Raw genomic sequence first — 25,000 nt, forward strand, 5'->3', positions numbered from 1 at the left:
GTTGATAAGTTTTTTTTTTTTTTTTTTACATTTTGTTGTTGATAACTCGCTTCACAAACTGGCTTTTTTGATAACGATAACTTTTCGTTGCGGATAATTACTTGTCTGCTAATATTTCTGTTAAGGGCCCTAGTTATTTTATTTACTACAATTTAACCAATAGAGCAGTTTTTCCCTGTTTACATAGCCTCATATAAACACTTATGTTGTGTTTACATTTGTGCTTTTACCAAGGTAAACAGTTACTAAGGTCAAGTTACTTAACCTTGGTACAGTCGCACAGTGTTTATATTGATACAAATAACTGATCTGTCAAAACTTGCGCGCGCTGCACCCGGGGGAGGGGAGGGGGGGCACTGCCATATATGGGCTATATAGGTATGTGGCGCCGTGAAGGGTATGGTTTTCAAGCAGTTTACTCTAGGGTAGGGTATATAAATTAGAGCGTGTGGGTCTAGAATAGGGTATAATTTTTCACAAAACTGACTAGTTGGTTGAAGATTTTATCTAGACTAAGGAAATCACTCAAAAATATGAAAAAATCAAGTCGGCAAGTTTAAATTTACGTAAATCAGCTTCAACAGTGTCGATAGATGGGGGGATTTGGGGAGTTTACTCTAGTATAGGGTAGCAAGATTCAGCTGAACTAGCTCTGGTATAGGCTAAAGGTTCCAGGGTCCCAGCGGCACCCCCTACCCAGAAGTTCCCAAAGTACCCCCCTCCCCGGGGGGGGGGGCGCGCTGCATTATCAACGTCATGAAATCGAACAGGAACAGGAGCAAATTGAGGTGATATCATTTGCGTAGGCAAGGACCTCATTCCATAATATTGCGGCTGCTTGATCATACCCAGAGTATGCATGATTATATGCGTAGAAACGTGGATCCGTTGAATATGCAGCATTCTCCCTGGTGGCAAAATATATCGACAATATTTACACAACAAAGGATCGACGTTTGTCTAGAAAAAGTTGTAAATAATACTGAGAATGACAAATACAATGCTTTCCTTTACTTGACGGATTGTTCGCCGTAAGAAAATCGATCCAATCTTTCCCTGTTATCTGCCATGATTGTCAAAACTGGAAAGAAACGCTTTGTCGACAATCGCACGATCTGCTCACCATGGGAAGTGAAATATTACGCCGCCACAAGCGGTTGTATCTGTCATGTTGACCTTGGTTACCAACTGTAACCATGCCTGATCACAGGGTAATGTCGTGAAGACAGAGTTACAATGAAAAAATATCAAGGAGTCGACAAAGTTCCATTCAAACTATGTATATTCAGAGAATAAGTGTTTCACAAGGCGGCCATGAAAGCATACAGAAAACAACCATGTGTTTCTCGCGTGTGTTACACGAACCATATCAAGTAAACAGAAACCGCTGACCGCAACTCGCTTGATTACAAATAACAATAAAATAGCGTAAGAAAATGTACTTAGAATGTTCACTTATTATAGTCTCTAAGTCTCTACGACAGGTAATTACAACTTTTACTTCGGTTAAATTTCGTTTGTGTTTTGCGGCATTTACCAAAGTATCAGCTGGCGTTTACACACGGAAAATGTTTACCTAGGTAAGTAAACTCTGGTACCTCGGCATACCGTTCAAGTCTAAACACAGCATTAGGAGGTCAGAGAATTCCAGACAGTCAGTTATGCAAACCTTTGACAGCGTCTCGGGCTTGCATAACTTTCAAGAATGAAAGTTAATATTCTTCCCACATTTTGACGTCTTCTGTGATCTATTGCTGAACAGACGCAGGGCAACATGGAATCCATTTGTTTTGTACAAATGTATATAATAAAGAAATGAAAAAAAAGTTAGTGACGACATACGTACGTCTGTCCTTTAATAGATAATAAGTAAGAGCCAGTTAAAATGCAAGAATACTCAATCATTTCACTTATTATATAAATACATATATATCTTTCTTTTGTTCCTATAGTTTTACCATTCCAGTGCAACCCTCCGTGTCTTGTTATATCAGCCACGACAGAAATCGTAGCGTTGGATTTTGACAATGTTACAAGTTATCAGATCATTACGGGTATTACGAGAGCTGTTGCCGTAGATGTCCATTTTAGCCTGGGCTACATATTTTGGAGTGACGTAACAGAGAATAAAATCAAACGATCCTGTTCTGATGGTACAAACGTTACAATAATAAATGATAACGTCGGAGTTTGTGACGGACTTGCTGTGGAATGGAAATCATCACAACTATACTGGACTGATACGACTAATAATACGATATCGGCATCTGACTTGGAGGGGAATAACATACGTAATTTGGTTTCTGCGAGTCTTGATGAGCCAAGAGGAATTGCTCTTGATCCGGAACAACGGTAAGTTTATAAAATACCTATTCACCCTCTCATGACTTATACCTTGGTCCATGCATTACCGAAGAACCTTTGTTTGACGCGAAAATATACTCGAATATATATTTGTCGAGGGACATTATCTGCTCCGTTTCAATCCAGGGACAAATATCAGAGCATAATTTGGCGCCAAATGGAGGCTATTGTGTTTTTTATCCTTTAAATATTTTTCGCTACTAGCACAGTTTTGAAAATTGGGGAATATCATTCGGATATTCCCAGCTTTAGCTGGGGAATATTTAGTCACGTGGTACATTTAGACCAATCGCGCGCGAGCGAAAATATTTGATGGATTATAACATTCGGATATTCCTGTTTTACCTTGGGAATATTCAGTCACGTGACACGGTTAGACCAAAAAGAAAACAATTGATGGATTATAACTAAAGTTATTTCAATCCATACTCAGATAATGCAGGGATGAGAACGAAGTCTTTATCTCGTGCATAAGTATATTAGCATCAGGGAACTCTAATCTTATCAGACATTAATTCACCGCGAAAGTACGTTACAGTGTAGTTTGAGTCTGTGTACATAGGTCAGACACTCCCATTCCGAGAAATGTCTGACTTTTGACCAAAAATATCCGCTGCTATGTCATCAATGTCAAACCCTCAGATGTACGATCGACTTAGCAAAACAGCAGGGCAGCTCGCGAGACAGATCGAAGAAGCGAGTACCACATTGTGCATCCCACGCGCACAAACGTGAGATGGGTTTCTGCTGGCGAACATTAAACATTCTTACATAAACTTTATTTAAAACCCGAATTTAAGAGTAGCTATATAAAGCTAATATCTTCGAGTTAAATAATTAACAAATTAAAGAGTTTAAATAAGATAAGATAAAAATTTTAAAAGACATGCCAATAAATATTAAAATTTACAATGCAATATAAAAATTTACAATTACGATAAACATACTTGACATACTATTAAATAATAAAATTGATAAAACTAAGAATGTTCCTCTGGAATTCATTTATCTTGTCACAGCTTCTTAAGGCCTCTGGGAAGGAATTCCACAGTTTTGCACTTAGATACGAAAAAGAGTGATGACCATAAGCTGCTGTTCTCGGCTTGAAGAGTGACAGAATATTATTATCCCGTACATTGTAGTTTACAGAGCGAGGAACGAAGGGAGACGTCAGACCTTTGGTACCGATTTGTGCCAAGTTGTTTCAGTGGTATTTTGTTTCAGTGTTATCTCAAAGTCTACCTTTTCTTCATCAACAGCTTGATGTTCTGGACCGACTGGGGATCAACGCCAAAAATAGAGAAATCATCTTTAAATGGAACCCAGCGTGTTACATTGGTAACGTCCAATCTTCAATGGCCAAACGGTATCACCCTCGATAGACTAAGCAGGCTTGTCTTCTGGGTGGATGCAGGGAAGGACAGAGTAGAATCCATCGATTACCATGGCAACAACAGAAATTTGCTTTATCAGCAAGCCGGCTTCCACTTTTTTGCAGTAACTTTCCTCTCTCCGTATCTGTTCGTCTCGGAATGGACAAGCACAAGCGTTTTAAAACTAAACGCTTCCAGTGGAGTAACTGAAGGAAATGTTTTCTTCACTGGCATAGATAAACTAATGGGACTCGTGCCGTATGACAGTTCCTGGCAGCTACCCGGTTAGTTCTCATTTCAGTTCAAATTCCAATTCGGAGAGCAGGGATGGCGCAGTGGTGAGAGCGCACGGCCCCTACGAATGTAGCCCGGGTTCGATTCCGGCTCGCCGCCATACGTGGATTGAGTGTCTTGTTGGTTCTTGCCTTGCTGCAAGGGTGTTTCTCCGGGTTCTCCGGTTTTCCTCCCTCCACAAAAACCAACATCTCTAGCCATGATAGAGAAACCCCGTGAAAACCAGACAAGGCTGATGTGACTTCGTATCTATTCTTTCTCTTTATATTTTTTTTGGTATATTGTACCTCGTTCACACTAGGTAAACTAGCTTTGTTAAATCAAATTTTAAAAACAGAAAATTGTCAGGTAGAATTTAATCAATGGTAGTAAATTATAATTATATGCCATGCAACGGCCTTTTCCGCGCTGTCTTCTACCTAGCTTCAGTTCCGCTACCGCGTAAAATTACGAGCCGCGTCAGGTTTAGAACCACATCAAACCACGCGCCTAGTAAAAGCGTACACGCCACTGGTCTTCTTAAAAGGTTTTTCCACTTCTAACTGCAGTAAACAGGTGTCCGACGTTGCCTGCACCGTCCAATGGTACAAGACTTGGATGTCCAGAGAATGCAACAATATATTATGACACTGTCTGTCAGTTCTCGTGTAATGATGGCTATATAGGGTCTGGGTCTCAAGCAAGGAGATGTCAACACAATGGAACTTGGAGTGGACAAGATTTCACTTGTGAAGGTATGTACAGCTCCTGACCATCGGTGATAGGACAAAAACTGTAGATAAACCTATGAGCAAAAAGCTTGGAAGTAATCTCGGCACAGGAAAAGGTTATTGTGAATAAATTAATCCACTAATTATAAGTAAGTGGAAGGCTTTTTACGCTGTATCCAAAAACAAGAGCTACCGTCGTCCCCGGGGGGATACTTCCTTATATGGGCTATATAGGTATGTGCGGCCCCAAAGGGTATGGGTTTTCAGCCGTTTTGGTCATAAATAGGGTATCGATTTTAGCTGATTTTAGCCATTTTGGTTATAAATCGGGTATGGATTTTGCACTCTAAGAAGAAGATACTTTTTCGTCGTTATCGAAAGGAAAATCAGCAAAAGCCCATCACAAATTATGTTTACCGTAAATTTAGCATTGGTCTGGACAACGGAGCTAATTGTAACGCGGGTTTGAAACAGGGTTTTGATTGAAGGGTCAGGTCATACATAGGGCAGGGAATATCGCAGATTTTGGTCATAAATAGGGTAAGGGTTTTGGGAAGCGGGCCGTACACCCCCGTTCAATTTTTCCAAGTGTGCCCCCTGGCCGTCGTCTAAGAGTGCATCAGTTTGGAGTCTGCATGTTTGAGCGTGCCTAGCCATGTAAATGAGCTGATCAACTCTTTGTTTACTAAGAGTGATCGATATCCATATTCTCATTACAATATCCATATTCTCATTACAATAGCAGTACGCTGTCAAGAGGAGAGGGGCACAACAGTCAAAGTCAGCATCATTTAGAGAGAAACTTTTTGATATTACACTTTGATTTGTGAAGTCATAATTAAAAGAGTAAAGATAATGGATAATTTTTAGCGATGGCTGGAGCGAGATTACCAAAAACCATATATATAAGCATTCCCAAACTCATACATGTGCTAAAGCTCTTGTCACAGTAGATAAATGTTTAGTTCTTTCCATTTTTCCTTATCAGTTATTAATTGCACGTCCCTGACGGTAGACCCAGGAGGTCCACTGCGCATGAACAGTTGTGATAATCATTATGGAGCACAATGTAACTTCTCTTGTGCAATTGGTTATCGTTTGAATGGCTCGTCAACAGTCACGTGTGTTGCCCCTGGCAACCAACATCCTGGTGTGTGGAACAACACAATACCCATGTGTGAAGGTAAACTAGAAAATTTGACATCTTTTAAGTTAAAATTAAAATGGTCTGATGCAAATTAACCCAACAAAGCTATACCGATGCCCAACGCCTTTATATAGTGGCTTTCTTCATACCCGGTGTTATACATAGTGACAAATCATAAAAGAAACAGTTAAATAAATAAAATGTTTTTTTTATATTTACTACTGTATTAATATTATTTCACATTGCAGCGATCACTTGTCCAGCGTTGCCTGCACCGCCCAATGGTACAAGACTTGGATGTCCAGAGAATGCAACAATATATTATGACACTGTCTGTCAGTTCTCGTGTAACGATGGCTATATATGGTCTGGGTCTCAAGCAAGGAGATGTCAACAGAACGGAACATGGAGTGGACAAAACTTCACTTGCCAAGGTATGTAAAACATATTGCAGTAAAGATCTAAGTAATGACTACAACTCCTGATTATCGGTGATAGGACAAAAACAGCAGATATCAAAAGTTTATGGTCCGAATTAAGATCTCGGGACTGCCATATAAAAAGGACGGGGGGGGGGGGGGGGGGGCTCGTCGTACTTTTAGGAGTTAAAACAGCGGTTTTGATGCCTTTAAGGGTGTTCAGCCCCAAAAGGTTCAAAAAAACATGACAGGAGATTGTGTTGCTTTAGAATTGGTACTCCTTAGAGGTGAACAATAATTCAAGCCACCCCCACGAAACATGATCTTGATTCCCCTTAGGAGTTGTTTTCAAAATTTCTGACGAACACCCCCGTCCATTTTTATATAGGAGTCTCCCCGGGCCCCTCCGGGAGTAATGGCTACAGTTGCTGACTCTTGGAGTTAGAGGACGAAAACAGCAGATATATTTATGGGCCAAATACTAGCGAAAAGCTTGTGACCTGTTCTGGTACCAAGATCTCGAAACATGAAAAAGTTTATTACTAGCTTTAAGTGGTTTCCTAATCGGTTTTTCGCTACCTGCATCTTATGTCTGAGCTCATAGCATTAGGATATACCGTTGGTAACATCTTTTATTTTAGCTTCAAAGGCGTACAGTGACTTACAGTGTTTGGTATTGAATTGTGATTAACATGTTAAATCACGACTCTTTGCTCCGTTTATACAGATGTTGTATTGATATGCAGATAAAATTATATCAACGATAAGATGACCTGCAATTAAAAGTAGTACCGTAAAATGCCACGTTAAAGCCCCCCCCGGTTATAAGTCCCCCCGAATATAAGCCCTTCTCTTTGCTAACAAAGATATTATTCCGGATACAGGCCCCCGGATATAAGCCCATCTAATGTTTAAGTGTGTTCCTTTTGCGTTTCTTTACAAAGATCAAAATTTTTAATTATAAGTTATAGGCTAATAGGGTAATACGGTAATAGCTCTAAATGTAATGGTTTGTTAGCTTTACTTCGTTTCTCAGATATGTTTTATCTCGTCGTTCCGTAACATTTTTTTTAATCTGTTCATACGCACCCCCGGGACATAAGCTTCCCGTTTATAAGCCCACCCAAAATTCGCTTATGAAGTTATATAAACCCAGGGCTTTGATGTGGGATTTTACGGTAGTACTTTTGTCATGACAATTAGCTAATTGGTATATTTTCACTGATAGTGGACGGGTGTAAAAATTACAAAATCCTAAATGGAGTAGATCGCGCTCAAGGATACACATTACAGGCCCAACAGAGATGTGATAGTGACCTGCAACTAGGTTGGTACCGCTTCCAAGGACTTGCGGGGGATCAAATGGCGGACACGTGCGTTTCCATGCTTCGCTGTGGCACTGTCGCTTCAGGTTGGCTTTCTGGTGTACACCCTACAGTCGCCGATGGTGTGGTGGTTCGTCAAGTCTGTTATAACTGGTTATCGTGCTGTGGTCATAGTGATGACATTAAAGTCCGGAACTGTGGCGCTTTCTTCGTGTATGAATTAAAGCCGCCGCCTTCATGCAATCTGCGGTATTGTGGCAACGGAAGTGCAGGTAAGTTGCTGTGTTGACTTCTTTTAAGTGTCTATGACATGTTTTTTGGTTTGCTTTATGGAATCTACTCACGACCGTGATATAGAAGCTGAAAAAAAAAAAAAACGATGTATGTCGTTGGTTTTTCGCCACGTTTTACCCATCCGAAAACGTAAAATGTCACTTCCGGTTGGCTCAGGAAACGCCGGATTAGGATCTGGGACTAGTCAGGCTGTGACGTCAAAACAAGAATGTACGTGGACACATTTTTCGAACCAAATAAACAGAAACGAAAAAAAAAAGAGTAAAATATACTTGGAAAATCAAGTATAATTCCAATTATTTTTCACGTTTGGTTAGGGAAAGAGACGACGGCAACGACAACGAGAATGTCACCAAACAAAAATTTCAATGAGTAGAACAATGGCTGTGCCGTGCGTTATAATTCTTGGTACATTTCTTTGCCGTCCTCTGCAAATCAACGACGTGAAATGACCAATTTCCAAGTTTTTTGACAACGGGACCCACTACTGCTAATTTCTAGTGTTTCTATTTGGAACTGAACGCATTTGTAGTATATTCAGCAGAGGCAAGTTTTAATACCAACAAACACACCGAATAGATCTAAATGAATGCGAAATTGCAAAGTAAAAGATAAACACCCTTTTTAATAGGCGTCATCTTCACTGTCGCCGTCGTACATGCCTAAGGTCCCTATTGAGTCGAGGACGGGGATTGAGATCAGTATTTAAGGCAGGTACAATCTAACCTTTGAGCTAGGACAATAATCACCCTGTTGTACATATATACTGACTTTCACAGAGAGTTTAAGCACCGAACAGTGACATGAGACATATATTCGTAGACACAGGGGAGGCAGGTAGGGCTAGATGTGGTACCACTGGCAGAAACGTTTCGTTAGAAAATTTCACTTTTTTACGCCGCGCTTTCGCTTCAATCTTTGGCATAGTTTATAACATGTAATTTTGATCTTCCTCTCAACCTTGGACGTTTGTTTCAAATTTCCAAAACACTAGCAGATCGATTTAAAGGATATCGCGCAAGGAATAGTCACTAGTTTATATATTTCTGTTGTAAAATTCTGTCTCGTTTGCAATTCTCGAGTGTTCTTTAACTCATACAGTAAATACCATGTCCCCAATTTTGCCGCCTTTTCATGAGACCACTTCGTTTAGATCAAACTGAAACATCCACGTAACCATTAGACTTGTAAATGAACGAAGTAATATTTAAGTGCAAAGTATGTGTAGATATTAAAACCGGTAACTATTGTATTCCCTCTTGATCTACATCAGATGATTGCAACCAATATTGATTGCTTATCATCTCGTATCTAACGCAGGCCTTATGCATATGACATCATCGTTGATTACAATGAAAATTTAAAAATCAATTCTCACTAAATTTCTAATTACGCCTGTAAACCGCACACGTTATTGGCATTATGTATAATTTACAGCTAGAAAAACTTCAATATCATTGGAATTCCTACCATATCTGCCGGTGTATTGGCATTCCCCCTCTTCTCTAGTTCCTCGCCAGTAACAATTGAAGAGCTTCTGCTCTCATCTGAAACAACGTTCTTTCCACTCACCGTCGTATCATAATTTTATGGAACCAAGTGCACGCCCTGGCTCGAAACTGGCCTCGTCCTCGGTTCTATTTCTCCAAAATGTGGCGGAAACCAAAATTGGTCGAGGAAATATCCCCCTAAACCCGCGTGTTACGTACGCCATTTTTCACTCGTTGTTCATTGCGGGGTTCACCGTAAAACATGAAATTATCGAATGCAAATTTCAAGATCAAACTCCAATCATGCTGGAATGTCAAACGTGTCTTTACAACTAGGAAATTAACAGTTGCATTGTTTTTCGAAAAGACGTAGGGTGCTTTCAAGAGAAAATGAGGGACAGAGAGGGAGGCTCCCAGTCCAGGCCTTGGGATATGTCAATTCCGCTAGAGTTATTTTAGGGTTGCCGAAAACAGCGGGAGTGCATTTCCTTTTACGTCCGCATGATACCATTATTCTTTAGGTGATCAGGCAATTTAGTAACGGCGGTCCACGGGGAAATACGCTTTTTCGATAGAGGTGCCTTTTACGGGTACATTAGAGACAGTTGGTATTTCTGGCTGGATAAGTCAATGTGGGAGATACATTTTTACATCTCCTTGGGAATAAAATGGCACATGCAGACGGGCGGAAATGTTGTTCTGAGTGGTTAACAAAACATTCCGGCGGAGCATGTTATAAGGGTCGTGGCTGCTGTTATGGACTATGCACTGTGGCTTTTTCAAATGGAGTTTACAAGCCGGTGGACTTCGACATTGATGTTGGCAAGGACAATGAGATTTTCTCCCCACACTGAAGAGAGAAAGCTTACATTAGTGCAAATTAGCCGAAGGTGAAGAAAACGTGGCATGAACATGATCAAACGAAGATGACACCTCCGTTTTTTCTGGTTTTCTCTGTTGGAAAAGCAGTCAGAAGAAGTTGTCCCTTTCGCTCAGTTCAATGTACTTTAGTTGCTGGTACAAAATCATTTTTTGTCGCTTGAATGCGAGTTGTTTTGTCGTTGAACAGAAAAATTGTTTCTGTCGCTGATCACTACCGCGTTGTGAGTTGTTCTGTTTCTCTGTGAATTCAAAATTATTTCTGCCCGGGTTTCTTTCGGTTATCGCTTCGCTCCGAGCTACAGGAGTTGTTTTGTCGCTGTATCAGCATTCACAACTAGTTCTGTTGCTACATTCCCATGATCGCCATGCCTCTAGCTGTTTAATCGCTGTGCCGGCATTCAAAATGATTTCTCTCGCTGAGCGCTACTCTAAGGTATTTGTTATTGTATTCAAAATTATTTCTGACGGTCACTGGTCGTCCCACCTCGAGCTGTTTTGTTGCTGGAGTCCAAGTTATTTCTGTCGCAGGTCGCTTCACGGCGAGCTCTTTTCAATTTGCCACTGTACCGCTATTCAACATTATTTCTGTCGCTGATCACTGATCGCTCTGAGCTGTTGTTTTGTTGAGTTATTTTCTAGGCTGATCGCTACACTCCGAGTTGTTTTATCCGCGCTGTTGAGGTTCAAATAGACTTCTGTCGTATGGTTGAGAATTGCTTTGTTGTGATATAGTATTCAAGTTGATTTCTGGCGCTAATCGCTAGGCTTCGAGTTGTTTTGGTTCCTAGATTCAAAATATTTTAGCTACCCTCCGAACTGTTTTGCAGCTCGGCCAGAATTATTTTCTCCTGTTGCTGGGTTGAGGGTAATTTTGCCGCTGGGTTCAAAAATAGTTTTGCCGTAGGAACCAAATTAGTTTTCTTCAGTGGGCTAAGATTTCTTTCGTCGATGGGTTTAGAGGTGTCAGAATCGCTACAGCTTGAAACAGTATTCCATGTTATATATGTTTTCAATATAGAACAATACGTTACCTCTCTGCATGTTGTTATACAAATGAAAGCAAATAAATTCTTTCTTGTTGTCATCGCTGATTTCTTTGATTCAAATTTTCAGGGGAAAAACTTTGATATTTCTTTTACCCAGCGTTTTTATTCCAAATAGGTTGTGGTTCTTTACTAGGGGTTGACACATTATGCCGGCATGATTTCGAGCATAATACTATATGTGGAGCATCGAGCATAATGCCGGCATAATAGTGCATTTTGCCGGCATAATAGTGCTTTTTTGGCGGCATAATAGTGCCATTTTGCAACATAACAGTTATTTCCTTTTTTAGAGCTACTATTGTCCATTTATTAAGTTAAAACTACAAAATTTCAAGCTATTTTAATGTTCTACATGGTTTCCATTACTATTATCGCACTTCACGGGGGTCCCGGAAAAAACTTTTACGGCACAATTATGACTCACCGGGGTCCGGGAAAAAAATTTTTACGGCATAATTATAACTCACCGGGGTCCGGGAAAAAAATTTTGCGGCATAATTACGATTACAATAGTTACAGTCGAGCATAATTTGGAGCATAATAGTCCGTTTTGGGAGCAGTGCCAAAAAGCATAATGCTCGATTTTAGGAGCATAATGTGTCAACCCCTATTCTTTACGCGCTTCTACTGACAAAAACGTATTTCCACGCAGACCGCCCTTTAAAAATTCCCTGATCAACAGGTGAAAGGTATCATGCGGACGTCTGGGGAAATAGACTTCCGTTTCCGTCTAAAACTAAAAATAACTTTAGTGGAATCGACATATCCCAGCCAACGCCCTCAATGTCCCTCTCTGTCCCCTCATTTTCTCTTGGTGCTTTCTATTTGATAAAAAATTCTTGGGCGCTTTCCATTTTGATCAAAAATTCTGGGGCGCTTTCCATTCAACCAAAAATTCCGAAAGTTTCGAAACGGGGACAAATGGTACGGAAATTTCCGGGGGAAAGTCCCAGAAAATGCGGAAATTGTTGAATTTCCGAACAGCGAACTATTCAGCCAAAAAAAAGAAAATTTTGGTGCGCCTCGCAAGGTTATTCTCTTTTCCTGAAATTCCAGAAAATGATGTTGCATTCGACACTGGATATTTTCGGAAGTTCATATCGAAATTTTTCATCTTGTGGAAAGGGTCCCTGGTTTGAACATTTCAAGTGACGAATGGAACATAATTTACCAGAATTTTCGGAAAAAGAGACAACCTCGCGTTGTATACCAAAATTTTCGGAGATCCCTTACCCAGAATTTCCGTTTCTTTTGATTTTCTTTTGAAATTTCCAGAATTTTCGGTTGAATAATTCGCTCTTTCGGTAATTCAACAATTTTCTGGAAAATTTCCCAGAAAATCAGTACCGTACCATGTGTGCCCTTTTCGAATTTTTCGGAAGTTTTAATTGAATAAAAAGCATCCATAGTGTTGCATGAAATCATTTATCTTTGTGTTCTTTTTTGCTCACCGTAGACTATATGTGCCCAGCGTTGCCTACACCGCCCAATGGAATAAAATTTGGATGCCCAGAGAATGCAACAGTGTATAATGATACAGCTTGTCAGTTCTCGTGTAATGATGGCTATACAGGGTCTGGGTCTCAACAAAGAAGATGTCAACCAAACGGAACTTGGAGTGGACAAGACTTTGCTTGCCAAAGTATGCAAAACATGTCGCAATAAAGATCTAAGTACTGTCTGCAGCTCCTGACTATCGTTGACAGATATCATACAACTAAGGACCTAATATGAGGAAAAAGCTAGTAACTTATTCTGGTGACAAAATCTCGGGAAAGAAAAAGGTTTCCGCAATTAATCCACTACGTAGCTTTTTACGTTATGTCAGTTAACAAAAGAACTTTCGTTGTCAAAAGTACAGTTTACGTCTTCGTGTGTGAGTGTCTTAGGGTTATTTTCGTATACAATGAAAAAGGTCATCATTATCAACTGTTTATTTACCAAGAGTGATTGATATCAATATTTTATCCACGTTTCCTTATCAGTTATCAATTGCACGTCGCTGACGGTAGACCCAGGAGGTCCACTGCGCATGAGCAGCTGTGATAATCATTATGAAGCACAATGTAACTTCTCTTGTACAATTGGCTATCGTTTGAATGGCTCGTCATCGGTGACGTGTGTTGCCCCTGGCAACCAACATCCTGGAGTATGGAACAACACAATACCCATATGTGAAGGTAAACTAGAAAATGTGACATCTTTTAAGTTAAAATTAAAATGGTCTGAGGCAAATTCACCCAACAAAGCCATACCGATGCCCACTGTGTTATACATAGTGCCAAATCATAAAAGAAACTGTTAAATAAATAAAGAGTTTTTTTGTTGTTGATATTTTAACTACTGTATCAATATTATTTCATATTGTAGCGATCACTTGTCCAGCGTTGCCTGCACCGTCCAATGGTACAAGACTTGGATGTCCAGAGAATGCAACAATGTATTATGACACTGTCTGTCAGTTCTCGTGTAATGATGGCTATATAGGGTCTGGTTCTCAAGCAAGGAGATGTCAACAGAACGGAACTTGGAGTGGACAAAACTTCACTTGCCAAGGTATTTAAAACATATTGCAGTAAAGATCTAAGTAATGACTACAACTCCTGATTATCGGTGATAGGACAAAAACAGCAGATATCAAAAGTTTATGGACCGAATTAAGATCTAGGGACTCCCATATAAAAAGGACGGGGGGAGGGAGGGGGGGGGGGGGGCTCGTCGTACCTTTTAGCAGTTAAAACAGCGGTTTTGATGCCTTTAAGGGTGTTCAGCTCCAAAAGGTTCATGGCGGGAGTTTTTGAGGTATCTTTTAGGGTATTGAGCAGAAAAAAAACAGAAAAACAAAAAACAAAAACAAAAACAAAAAACAAAAAACATGACAGGAGATCGTGTTGCTATAGAATTGGCACCCCTTAGAGGTTAACAATAATTCAAGCCACCCCCACAAAACATGATTTTGGTTCCCCTTAGGGGTTGTTTTCAAAATTTCTGACGAACACCCCCGTCCATTTTTATATAGGAGTCTCCCCGGGCTCCTCCGGGAGTAATGGCTACAGTTGCTGACTCTTGGAGTTAGAAGACAAATACGAGCGAAAAGCTTGTGACCTGTTCTGGTACCAAGAACTCGAAACATGAAAAAGTTTATTGTAATTACTCACTCTAAGTGTTTTCCTAATCGGTTTTCGTTACCTACATCTTACGTCTGAGCTCATAGCAATAGGATGTACGGTTGGAATCTTCTTTTATTTTAGCTTTAAGGGCGTATAGTGACTTCCAGTGTTTGGTATTGAATTGTGATTAACATGTTAAATCACGACTCTTTGCTCCGTTCAGACAGATGTTGTGTTAATATGCAGATAAAATTATATCAACGATAAGATGACCTGCGATTAAAAGTAATACCGTAAAATCCCACGTTAAATCCCCCCCGGTTATAAGCCCCCCCCCGAATATGAGCCCTTCTCTTTGGTAACAAAGATATTATTCCGGATATAGACCCCCCCCCCGGATATAAGCCCATCTAATGTATAACTGCGTTCCTTTTGCGTTATAGGCTAAGAGGGTAATACGGTGATAGCTCTAAATGTAATGGTTTGTTAGCTTTGATTCGTTTCTCAGATATGTTTTATCTCGTCGTTCCGTAACATTTTTTTTTAATATGTTTATACGCACCCCCCGGACATATGCCTCCCGTTTATAAGCCCACCCAAAACCGCTTTTGAAGTTATATAAGCCCAGGGCTTTGATGTGGGATTTTACGGTAGTACTTTTGTCATGACAATTAGCTAATTGGTATATTTTCACTGATAGTGGACGGGTGTAAAAATTACAAAATTCTAAATGGAGTAGATCGCGCTCAAGGATACACATTACAGGCGCAACAGATATGTGATAGTGACCTGCAACTAGGTTGGTACCGCTTCCAAGGACTTGCGGGGGATCAAATGGCGGACACGTGCGTTTCCATGCTTCGCTGTGGCACTGTCGCTTCAGGTTGGCTTTCTGGTGTACACCCTACAGTCGCCGATGGTGTGGTGGTTCGTCAAGTCTGTTATAACTGGTTATCGTGCTGTGGTCATAGTGATGACATTAAAGTCCGGAACTGTGGCGCTTTCTTCGTGTATGAATTAAAGCCGCCGCCTTCGTGCAATCTGCGGTATTGTGGCAACGGAAGTGCAGGTAAGTTGCTGTGTTGACTTCTTTCAAGTGTCTATGACATGCTTTTTGGTTTGCTATATGGAATCTACTCAAGACCTTGATATGGAAATAGAAAAAAAAAAAAACAAAGACAAAAACAAAGACAATAAAAAAAGAAACATCGTTGTTTTTTCGCCACGTTTTACCCATCCGAAAACGTAAAATATCACTTCCAGTTGGGTCAGAAACCGCGGGATTAGGATCTGGGACTATTCAGGCTGTGACGTCAAAACAAGAACGTACGTGGACACATTTTTCGAACCAAATAAACAGAAACGAATAAAAAAAAAAGTGAAATATACTTGGAAGATCAAGTATAATTCCAATTTGGTTCAAAATTGTAAACATTTACGAAAGATATATAAACCTAGTTCTAGTTGTAGTTCCGGGTCCTAGCCCCGCCCCGCGGTTTCTCATTCAACCGGAAGGGAAATTTCACATTTTCAGTTGGTTAAAACACGGGGAATAAAAAACGTTATCCATTTTGTATTTTTTCGATTTCCATATCATGATCTCATGTAGATTCCATAAAACAAATAAAAGAATATCCGTCATGTACACGTTAAAGGCTTCAGTCAAAAAATGGGATTATCTTTCACGTTTAGTTAGGGAAAGAGACGACGGTAACGGTAACGAGAACGTCACCAAACAAAAAGTTCAATGTGTAGAACAGTGGCTGTGCACGAGCGTTATAATTCGTGGTACATTTCTTTGCCGTCCTCTGCAAATCAACGACGTGAAATGACCAATTTTCAAGTTTTTTGACAAGGGGACCCACTACTGCTAATTTCTAGTGTTTCTATTTGGAACTGAACGCATTCCTAGTATATTCAGCAGAGGCAAGTTTTAATACCAACAAACACACCAAATAGATCTAAATGAATGCGAAATTGCAAAGTAAAAGATAAACACACTTTTTAATAGGTGCCATCTTCACTGTCGCCGTCGTACATGCGTAAGGTCCCTATTGAGTCGAGGACGGGGGACGAGATCAGTATTTAAGGCAGATACAATCTAACCTTTGAGCTAGGACAAAAATCACCCTGTTGTAAATATATACTGACTTTTACAGAGAGTTTAGGACCGAATCGAACAGTGACACGAGACATATATTCGTAGACACAGGGGAGGCAGGTAGGGCTAGATGTGGTACCACTGGTAGAAACGTTTTGTTAGAAAATTTCACTTTTTTGAACGCCGCGCTTTCGCGTCAATCTTTGGCATAGTTTATAACATGTAATTTTGATCTTCCTCTCAACCTTGAACGTTTGTTTCAAATTTCCAAAACACTAGCAGACCGATTTAAAGGAGAACGCGCAAGAAATAGTCATTAGTTTATATTTCTGTTGTAAATTCTGTCTCATTTGCTATTCTCGAGTGCTCTTTAACTCATACAGTAAATACCATGTCCCCAATTTTGCCACCTTTTCATGAGACCACTTCTTTTAGATCAAACTGAAACATCCACGTAACCATTAGATTTGTAAATGAACGAAGTAATATTTGAGTGCAAAGTACGTTCAGTTTTTAAAACCGGCAACTATTATATTCCCTCTTGATGTATACCAGATGATTACAACCAATGTTGATCGCTTGTCATCTCGTATCTAACGCAGGCCTTATGCATATGACGTAATTGTTAATTACAATGAAAATGTAAAAATCAATTCTCACTAAATTTCTGATTGCGCCTGTAAACCACACACGTTATTGGCATTATGTATAATTTGCAGCTAGAAAAACTTCAATATCATTGGAATTCCTACCATATCTGCCGATGTGCTGGCATTCCCCCTCTTCTCTAGTTCCTCGCCAGTAACAATTGAAGAGCTTCTGCTCTCATCAGAAACGCCGTTCTTTCCACTCACCGTCGTATCATAATTTTATGGAACCAAGTGCACGCCCTGGCTCGAAACTGGCCTCGTCCTCGGTTCTATTTCTCCAAAATGTGGCGGAAACCAAAATTGGTCGAGAAAATATCCCCCTAAACCCGCGTGTTACGTACGCCATTTTTGACTCGTTGTTCATTGCGGGGTTCACCGTAAAACATAAAATTATCGAATGCAAATTTGAAGATCAAACTCCAATCATGCTGGAATGTCAAACGTGTCTTTACAACTAGGAAATTAACAGTTGCATTGTTTTTCGAAAAGACGTAGGGTACTTTCCATTTGATAAAAAATTCTTGGGCGCTTTCCATTTTGATCAAAAATTCTGGGGCGCTGTCCATTCAACCAAAAATTCCGAAAGTTTCGAAACGGGGACAAATGGTACGGAAATTTTTGGGGAAAAGTTCCAGAAAATGCGGAAATTGTTGAATTTCCGAACAGCGAACTATTCAGCCAAAAAAAAGAAAATTTTGGTGCGCCTCGCAAGGTTATTCTCTTTTCCTGAAATTCCAGAAAATGATGTTGCATTCGACACTGGATATTTTCGGAAGTTCATATCGAAATTTTTCATCTTGTGGAAAGGGTCCCTGGTTTGAACATTTCAAGTGACGAATGGAACATAATTTACCAGAATTTTCGGAAAAAGAGACGACCTCGCGTTGTATGCCAAAATTTTCGGAGATCCCTTACCCAGAATTTCCGTTTCATTTGATTTTCTTTTGAAATTTCCAGAATTTTCGGTTGAATAATTCGCTCTTTCGGTAATTCAACAATTTTCTGGAAAATTTCCCAGAAAATCAGTACCGTACCATGTGTGCTCTTTTCGAATTTTCGGAAGTTTTTATTGAATGAAAAGCATCCATAGTGTTGCATGAAATCATTTATCTTTGTGTTCTTTTTTGCTCACCGTAGACTATATGTGCCCAGCGTTGCCTGCACCGCCCAATGGAATAAAATTTGGATGCCCAGAGAATGCAACAGTGTATAATGATACAGCCTGTCAGTTCTCGTGTAATGATGGCTATACAGGGTCTGGGTCTCAACAAAGAAGATGTCAACCAAACGGAACTTGGAGTGGACAAGACTTTGCTTGCCAAAGTATGCAAAACATGTCGCAATAAAGATCTAAGTACTGTCTGCAGCTCCTGACTATCGTTGACAGATATCATACAACTAAGGACCTAATATGAGGAAAAAGCTAGTAACTTGTTCTGGTGACAAAATCTCGGGAAAGAAAAAGGTTTCCGCAATTAATCCACTACGTAGCTTTTTACGTTATGTCAGCCTGAGTTAACAAAACAACTTTCGTTGTCAAACGTACAATTTACGTCTTCGTGTGTGAGTGTCTTAGGGTTATTTTCGTATACAATGAAAAAGGTCATCATTATCAACTGTTTATTTACCAAGAGTGATTGATATCAATATTTTATCCACGTTTCCTTATCAGTTATCAATTGCACGTCGCTGACGGTAGACCCAGGAGGTCCACTGCGCATGAGCAGCTGTGATAATCATTATGGAGAAAAGTGTAACTTTTCTTGTGCACTTGGCTATCGTTTGAATGGCTCGTCATCGGTGACGTGTGTTGCCCCTGGCAACCAACATCCTGGAGTATGGAACAATACAATACCCAGATGTGAAGGTAAACTAGAAAACTAAACAGCTTATGGGAATTCACACAACTAAGTTAATAGATGTCTTTACATTGTTAAACCTAACCCAGTGTTATACATAGCTCCATATCACAATAGAGGCCATTATCATTATTAAATATATACAAGGTTTCTTAAATTTCAGGTTGTATTTTTTTAATTTCATTTTACACTGCAGTAATATCGTGTCCAGCGTTGCCTCCACCGTCCAATGGTGCAAGACTTGGATGTCCATCGAATGCAACGATGTATTATGATACTGTCTGTCAGTTCTCGTGTAATGATGGCTATATAGGGTCTGGTTCTCAAGCAAGGAGATGTCAACACAATGGAACTTGGGAAGGACAAGACTTCACTTGTCAAAGTATGTAAAACATATTCCAATAAAGATCTAAGTAATGACTACAGCTCCTGACTATCGGCATTAGCACAAAAACAGCAGATATCATAAGTTTATGGACCGAATATGAGGACAAAGCTACGTAGTAACTTATTTTGGTAGCAAGATCTCGAGACATGGAAACATTACCGAAATTAATCTACTACGCTGTAGATGGTGTGTTCTTAACGTTAGATCCTCAAAAAAGAGCTTTAGTTGTCTAAATGTGCACCTTACGTCTTGATGTGTGAGTTTTCAAAGGGTTCTTTTCACAGACAATTAAGGGAATTCATCATAATGAACTGTTTATTTACCAGGAGTGATTGGTATCCTTATTCTCAATATAATAGCGGTGCGCTGCCAAGAAGAGAGGTTAACAAGAATCAACGTCATCATCAACTAGGGAGGAGCGTGTTCAATATTAAACAATGATTTGTGAAATGATATTCAAAAGAGTGAAGAACTTTTGATTATTCATTGCTTGTTTGAAAGCAATTCCCCAAAACTATAAAGGGTATACGAGCATTCTAAAATTTATATATGTACCAAAGTTCAGTTCACTGTGAAAACAAATATTAAGTTCTCTCCATTTTTCCTTATCAGTTATCAACTGCACGTCCCTGACGGTAGACCCAGGAGATCCACTGCACATGAACAGCTGTGATAATCATTATGGGGCACAATGTAATTTTTCTTGTGCAATTGGCTATCGTTTAAATGGCCCATCAACAGTCACGTGTGTTGCCCCTGGCAACCAACATCCTGGAGTGTGGAACAATACTATACCCAGATGTGAAGGTAAACTAGAAAACTGGCCAACTTATAGACTTATACGAATTCATCCAACACAATTACATAGAAGTGTTTACACGATAGAGGCCACACAGCTCCCCCTTAGAAAGGAAACCCTTTTCATTATTGAATCAATACGAAGTTTTATAAACTTTTGTATTACATTTAACTCTCAATATTATTTCTTACTACAGTGATCACGTGTCCAGCGCTGCCTGCACCGTCCAATGGTACAAGACTTGGATGTCCAGGGAATGCAACGATGTATTATGATACTGTCTGTCAGTTCTCGTGTAATGATGGCTATATAGGGTCTGGTTCTCAAGCAAGGAGATGTCAACACAATGGAACTTGGGAAGGACAAGACTTCACTTGTCAAAGTATGTAAAACATATTCCAATAAAGATCTAAGTAATGATTACAGCTCCTGACTATCGGCATTAGCACAAAAACAGCAGATATCATAAGTTTATGGACCGAATATGAGGACAAAGCTACGTAGTAACTTATTTTGGTAGCAAGATCTCGAGACATGGAAACATTACCGAAATTAATCTACCACGCTGTAGCTGACGTGTTTTTAACGTTAGATTCTCAAAAAAGGTCTTTGGTTGTCTAAATGTGCACCGTAGGTCTTGATGTGTGAGTTTTCAAAGGGTTCTTTTCACAAACAATTAAGGGAATTCATCATAATGAACTGTTAATTTACCAGGAGTGATTGGTATCCTTATTCTCAATATAATAGCAGTGCGCTGCCAAGAAGAGAGGTTAACAAGAATCAACGTCATCATCAACTAGGGAGGAGCGTGTTCAATATTAAACAATGATTTGTGAAATGATATTCAAAAGAGTGAAGAACTTTTGATTATTCATTGCTTGTTTGAAAGCAATTCCCCAAAACTATAAAGGGTATACGAGCATTCTAAAATTTATATATGTACCAAAGTTCAGTTCACTGTGAAAACAAATATTAAGTTCTCTCCATTTTTCCTTATCAGTTATCAACTGCACGTCCCTGACGGTAGACCCAGGAGGTCCACTGCACATGAACAGCTGTGATAATCATTATGGGGCACAATGTAATTTTTCTTGTGCAATTGGCTATCGTTTAAATGGCCCATCAACAGTCACGTGTGTTGCCCCTGGCAACCAACATCCTGGAGTGTGGAACAATACTATACCCAGATGTGAAGGTAAACTAGAAAACTGGCCAACTTATAGACTTATACGAATTCATCCAACACAATTACATAGAAGTGTTTACACGATAGAGGCCACACAGCTCCCCCTTAGAAAGGAAACCCTTTTCATTATTGAATCAATACGAAGTTTTATAAACTTTTGTATTACATTTAACTCTCAATATTATTTCTTACTACAGTGATCACGTGTCCAGCGCTGCCTGCACCGTCCAATGGTACAAGACTTGGATGTCCAGGGAATGCAACGATGTATTATGATACTGTCTGTCAGTTCTCGTGTAATGATGGCTATATAGGGTCTGGTTCTCAAGCAAGGAGATGTCAACACAATGGAACTTGGGAAGGACAAGACTTCACTTGTCAAAGTATGTAAAACATATTCCAATAAAGATCTAAGTAATGATTACAGCTCCTGACTATCGGCATTAGCACAAAAACAGCAGATATCATAAGTTTATGGACCGAATATGAGGACAAAGCTACGTAGTAACTTATTTTGGTAGCAAGATCTCGAGACATGGAAACATTACCGAAATTAATCTACCACGCTGTAGCTGACGTGTTTTTAACGTTAGATTCTCAAAAAAGGTCTTTGGTTGTCTAAATGTGCACCGTAGGTCTTGATGTGTGAGTTTTCAAAGGGTTCTTTTCACAAACAATTAAGGGAATTCATCATAATGAACTGTTAATTTACCAGGAGTGATTGGTATCCTTATTCTCAATATAATAGCAGTGCGCTGCCAAGAAGAGAGGTTAACAAGAATCAACGTCATCATCAACTAGGGAGGAGCGTGTTCAATATTAAACAATGATTTGTGAAATGATATTCAAAAGAGTGAAGAACTTTTGATTATTCATTGCTTGTTTGAAAGCAATTCCCCAAAACTATAAAGGGTATATGAGCATTCTAAAATTTATATATGTACCAAAGTTCAGTTCACTGTGAAAACAAACATTAAGTTCTCTCCATTTTTCCTTATCAGTTATCAACTGCACGTCCCTGACGGTAGACCCAGGAGGTCCACTGCACATGAACAGCTGTGATAATCATTATGGGGCACAATGTAATTTTTCTTGTGCAATTGGCTATCGTTTGAATGGCTCATCAACAGTCACGTGTGTTGCCCCTGGCAACCAACATCCTGGAGTGTGGAACAATACAATACCCAGATGTGAAGGTAAACTAGAAAACGGAACAACATATAGACTTATACGAATTCACCCTATACAATTACATAGAAGTGTTTACATGATAGAGGCCACACAGCTCCTCATTAGAAAGGAAACCCTTTTCATGATTGAATTAATACGAGGTTTCATCAACTTTTGTACTATATTTCTTAACCCTCAGTATTATTTCTTACTACAGTGATCACGTGTCCAGCGCTGCCTACACCGTCCAATGGTACAAGACTTGGATGTCCAGGGAATGCAACAATGTATTATGATACTATCTGTCAGTTCTCGTGTAATGATGGCTATATAGGGTCTGGGTGTCAAGCAAGGAGATGCCAACACAATGGAACTTGGAGCGGACAAGACTTCACTTGTCAAAGTATGTAAAACATGATGCAATGCTACAGCCTGACAATTGGTAATAGTACAATAACTGCAGATATCATAAAATTATGGACCGAATATGAACAAAAATCTAGTAACTTTTTCTGGTACCAAGATCTCGAGACGAGAAAAGGTTACCGCAATTGATCCAGGTAGCTGTGGGTTGTCAACGTTTTACGTTATATACACCTATAAAAAGAGCTTTTTAATATCAGTCACTCTGTTTACCATTAGTAATTGATATCCATATTCTCCATAGAAAAGTAGTACGCAGTCAAGAGGACGGGTGGAAGAGAATCAACGTCATCCTGAACTAGGGAGAGCTTATTTAACTATGCTTTACGATTTGTGTAATGACACTTTAAAGAGTAAAGGTGATTGAGAGGTCAATTGATATTTAAGTGTTAGAAAGAGATTACCAAAAAGAATAAAGAGTATATAAGCGGTCTCAACTTCAGGCATGCACCAAAGTTCTTATCACAGTAAATAAATGTTAGTTTTTCGCCATTTCTCCTTATCAGTCATCAACTGCACGTCCCTGACGGTAGACCCAGGAGGTCCACTGCGCATGAACAGCTGTGATAATCAATATGGAGCTCAATGCAACTTTTCTTGCGCAATTGGCTATCGTTTGAATGGCTCGTCAACAGTCACGTGCGTTGCCCCTGCCAACCAACATCCTGGAGTATGGAACAATACGATACCCAGATGTGAAGGTAAACTCGAAAACTGAACAACTTATAGACTTAAACGAATTCACCGAACACAATAATTTAGATGTGTTTACATGATAGAGGCTACACAGCTCCCCATTAGAAAGGGAACCCTTTTCATGATTGAATCAGTTAGGGGGTTTATAATCTTTCGTATTATGTTTTTTTTTTTTACCATCAATATTAATCTGACTACAGTGATAACGTGCCCAGCGTTGCCTACACCGTCCAATGGTACAAGGATTGGATGTCCAGAGAATGCAACGATGTATTATGATACTGTCTGTCAGTTTTCGTGTAATGATGGCTATATAGGGTCTGGTTGTCAAGCAAGGAGATGTCAACAAAATGGAACTTGGAGTGGACAAGACTTCACTTGTCAAAGTATGTAAAACATGTTGCTACAGCCTGACAATTGTAGTAGTACAATAACTGCAGATATCATAAAATTATGGACCGAATATGAACAAAAATCTAGTAACTTGTTCCGGTACCAAGATCTCGAGACAAGGAAAGGTTACCGCAATTGATCCAGGTAGCCGTAGATTGTTAACGTTTTACGTTATATATATATCCATAAAAAAGGACTTTGTTGTCTAAAGTACAGTTACGTCCTCATGTGTACGTTTTCACGGACAATTAAGGAAATCATCATTATGAACTTTTATATACCAAGAGTGATCGATATTCATATTTTCTCTACCTTTCGTTATCAGTTATCAATTGCACGTCTCTGACGGTAGACCCAGGAGGTCCACTGCGCATGAGCAGCTGTGATAATCATTATGGAGCACAATGTAACTTTTCTTGTGCAATTGGCTATCGTCTGAATGGCTCGTCAACAGTCACGTGTGTCGCCCCTGGCAACAAACACCCCGGTGTTTGGAACAATACTATACCCAGATGTGAAGGTAAACTAGAAAGCTAAACTTAATGCTCTTATGTGAATTCACCCAACACAATTATATAGAGGTCTTTACAAAGTGCAACGTGGAACCAGTTTTATACAAAGCTGCATATCATAAAAGACCCCGTTGTCATTATTAAATCAATTGAAGGGTCATTAAAATTTCGGGGTTTTTTGTATTCTTTTGACCATCATTACTTTTTCACACCGCAGGGATCACGTGTCCAGCGGTGCCTGCACCGTCAAATGGAACAAGACTTGGATGTCCAGGGAATGCAACAATGTATTATGATACTGTCTGTCAGTTCTCGTGTAATGATGGCTATATAACGTCTGGTTCTCAAGTAAGGAGATGTCAACACAAT

At 39.6% G+C, this 25,000-nt stretch overlaps 1 protein-coding gene across 11 annotated transcripts in view; it reads left to right on the forward strand.

The window, feature by feature from the left end:
* The window catches only part of LOC145502336 (sushi, von Willebrand factor type A, EGF and pentraxin domain-containing protein 1-like), a 39,772-nt gene that overhangs the window by 1,870 nt on the left and 12,902 nt on the right, over positions 1-25,000 (forward strand). For 6 of the 11 annotated variants that reach the window (XM_081481612.1, XM_081481610.1, XM_081481611.1 and 3 more), the window contains exons 2-24: positions 1,953-2,352; positions 3,624-4,021; positions 4,580-4,765; positions 5,730-5,924; positions 6,137-6,322; positions 7,536-7,904; positions 12,801-12,986; positions 13,330-13,524; positions 13,715-13,900; positions 15,155-15,523; positions 18,343-18,528; positions 18,878-19,072; positions 19,261-19,446; positions 20,065-20,259; positions 20,448-20,633; positions 21,252-21,446; positions 21,635-21,820; positions 22,439-22,633; positions 22,825-23,010; positions 23,537-23,731; positions 23,927-24,112; positions 24,445-24,639; positions 24,849-25,000. The exon at positions 24,849-25,000 is cut by the window's right edge and continues 34 nt beyond it. In XM_081481612.1, coding sequence (XP_081337738.1) covers positions 1,953-2,352; positions 3,624-4,021; positions 4,580-4,765; positions 5,730-5,924; positions 6,137-6,322; positions 7,536-7,904; positions 12,801-12,986; positions 13,330-13,524; positions 13,715-13,900; positions 15,155-15,523; positions 18,343-18,528; positions 18,878-19,072; positions 19,261-19,446; positions 20,065-20,259; positions 20,448-20,633; positions 21,252-21,446; positions 21,635-21,820; positions 22,439-22,633; positions 22,825-23,010; positions 23,537-23,731; positions 23,927-24,112; positions 24,445-24,639; positions 24,849-25,000 — 5,108 coding nt within the window. The remainder of the gene's footprint in view (positions 1-1,952; positions 2,353-3,623; positions 4,022-4,579; positions 4,766-5,729; positions 5,925-6,136; positions 6,323-7,535; positions 7,905-12,800; positions 12,987-13,329; positions 13,525-13,714; positions 13,901-15,154; positions 15,524-18,342; positions 18,529-18,877; positions 19,073-19,260; positions 19,447-20,064; positions 20,260-20,447; positions 20,634-21,251; positions 21,447-21,634; positions 21,821-22,438; positions 22,634-22,824; positions 23,011-23,536; positions 23,732-23,926; positions 24,113-24,444; positions 24,640-24,848) is intronic. The other 5 variants (XM_081481614.1, XM_081481605.1, XM_081481608.1 and 2 more) reach the window with 5 other exon arrangements.

The sequence above is a fragment of the Orbicella franksi genome, chromosome 11, assembly GCF_964199315.1.
Source record: "Orbicella franksi chromosome 11, jaOrbFran1.1, whole genome shotgun sequence".
Taxonomy (NCBI): domain Eukaryota; kingdom Metazoa; phylum Cnidaria; class Anthozoa; order Scleractinia; family Merulinidae; genus Orbicella; species Orbicella franksi.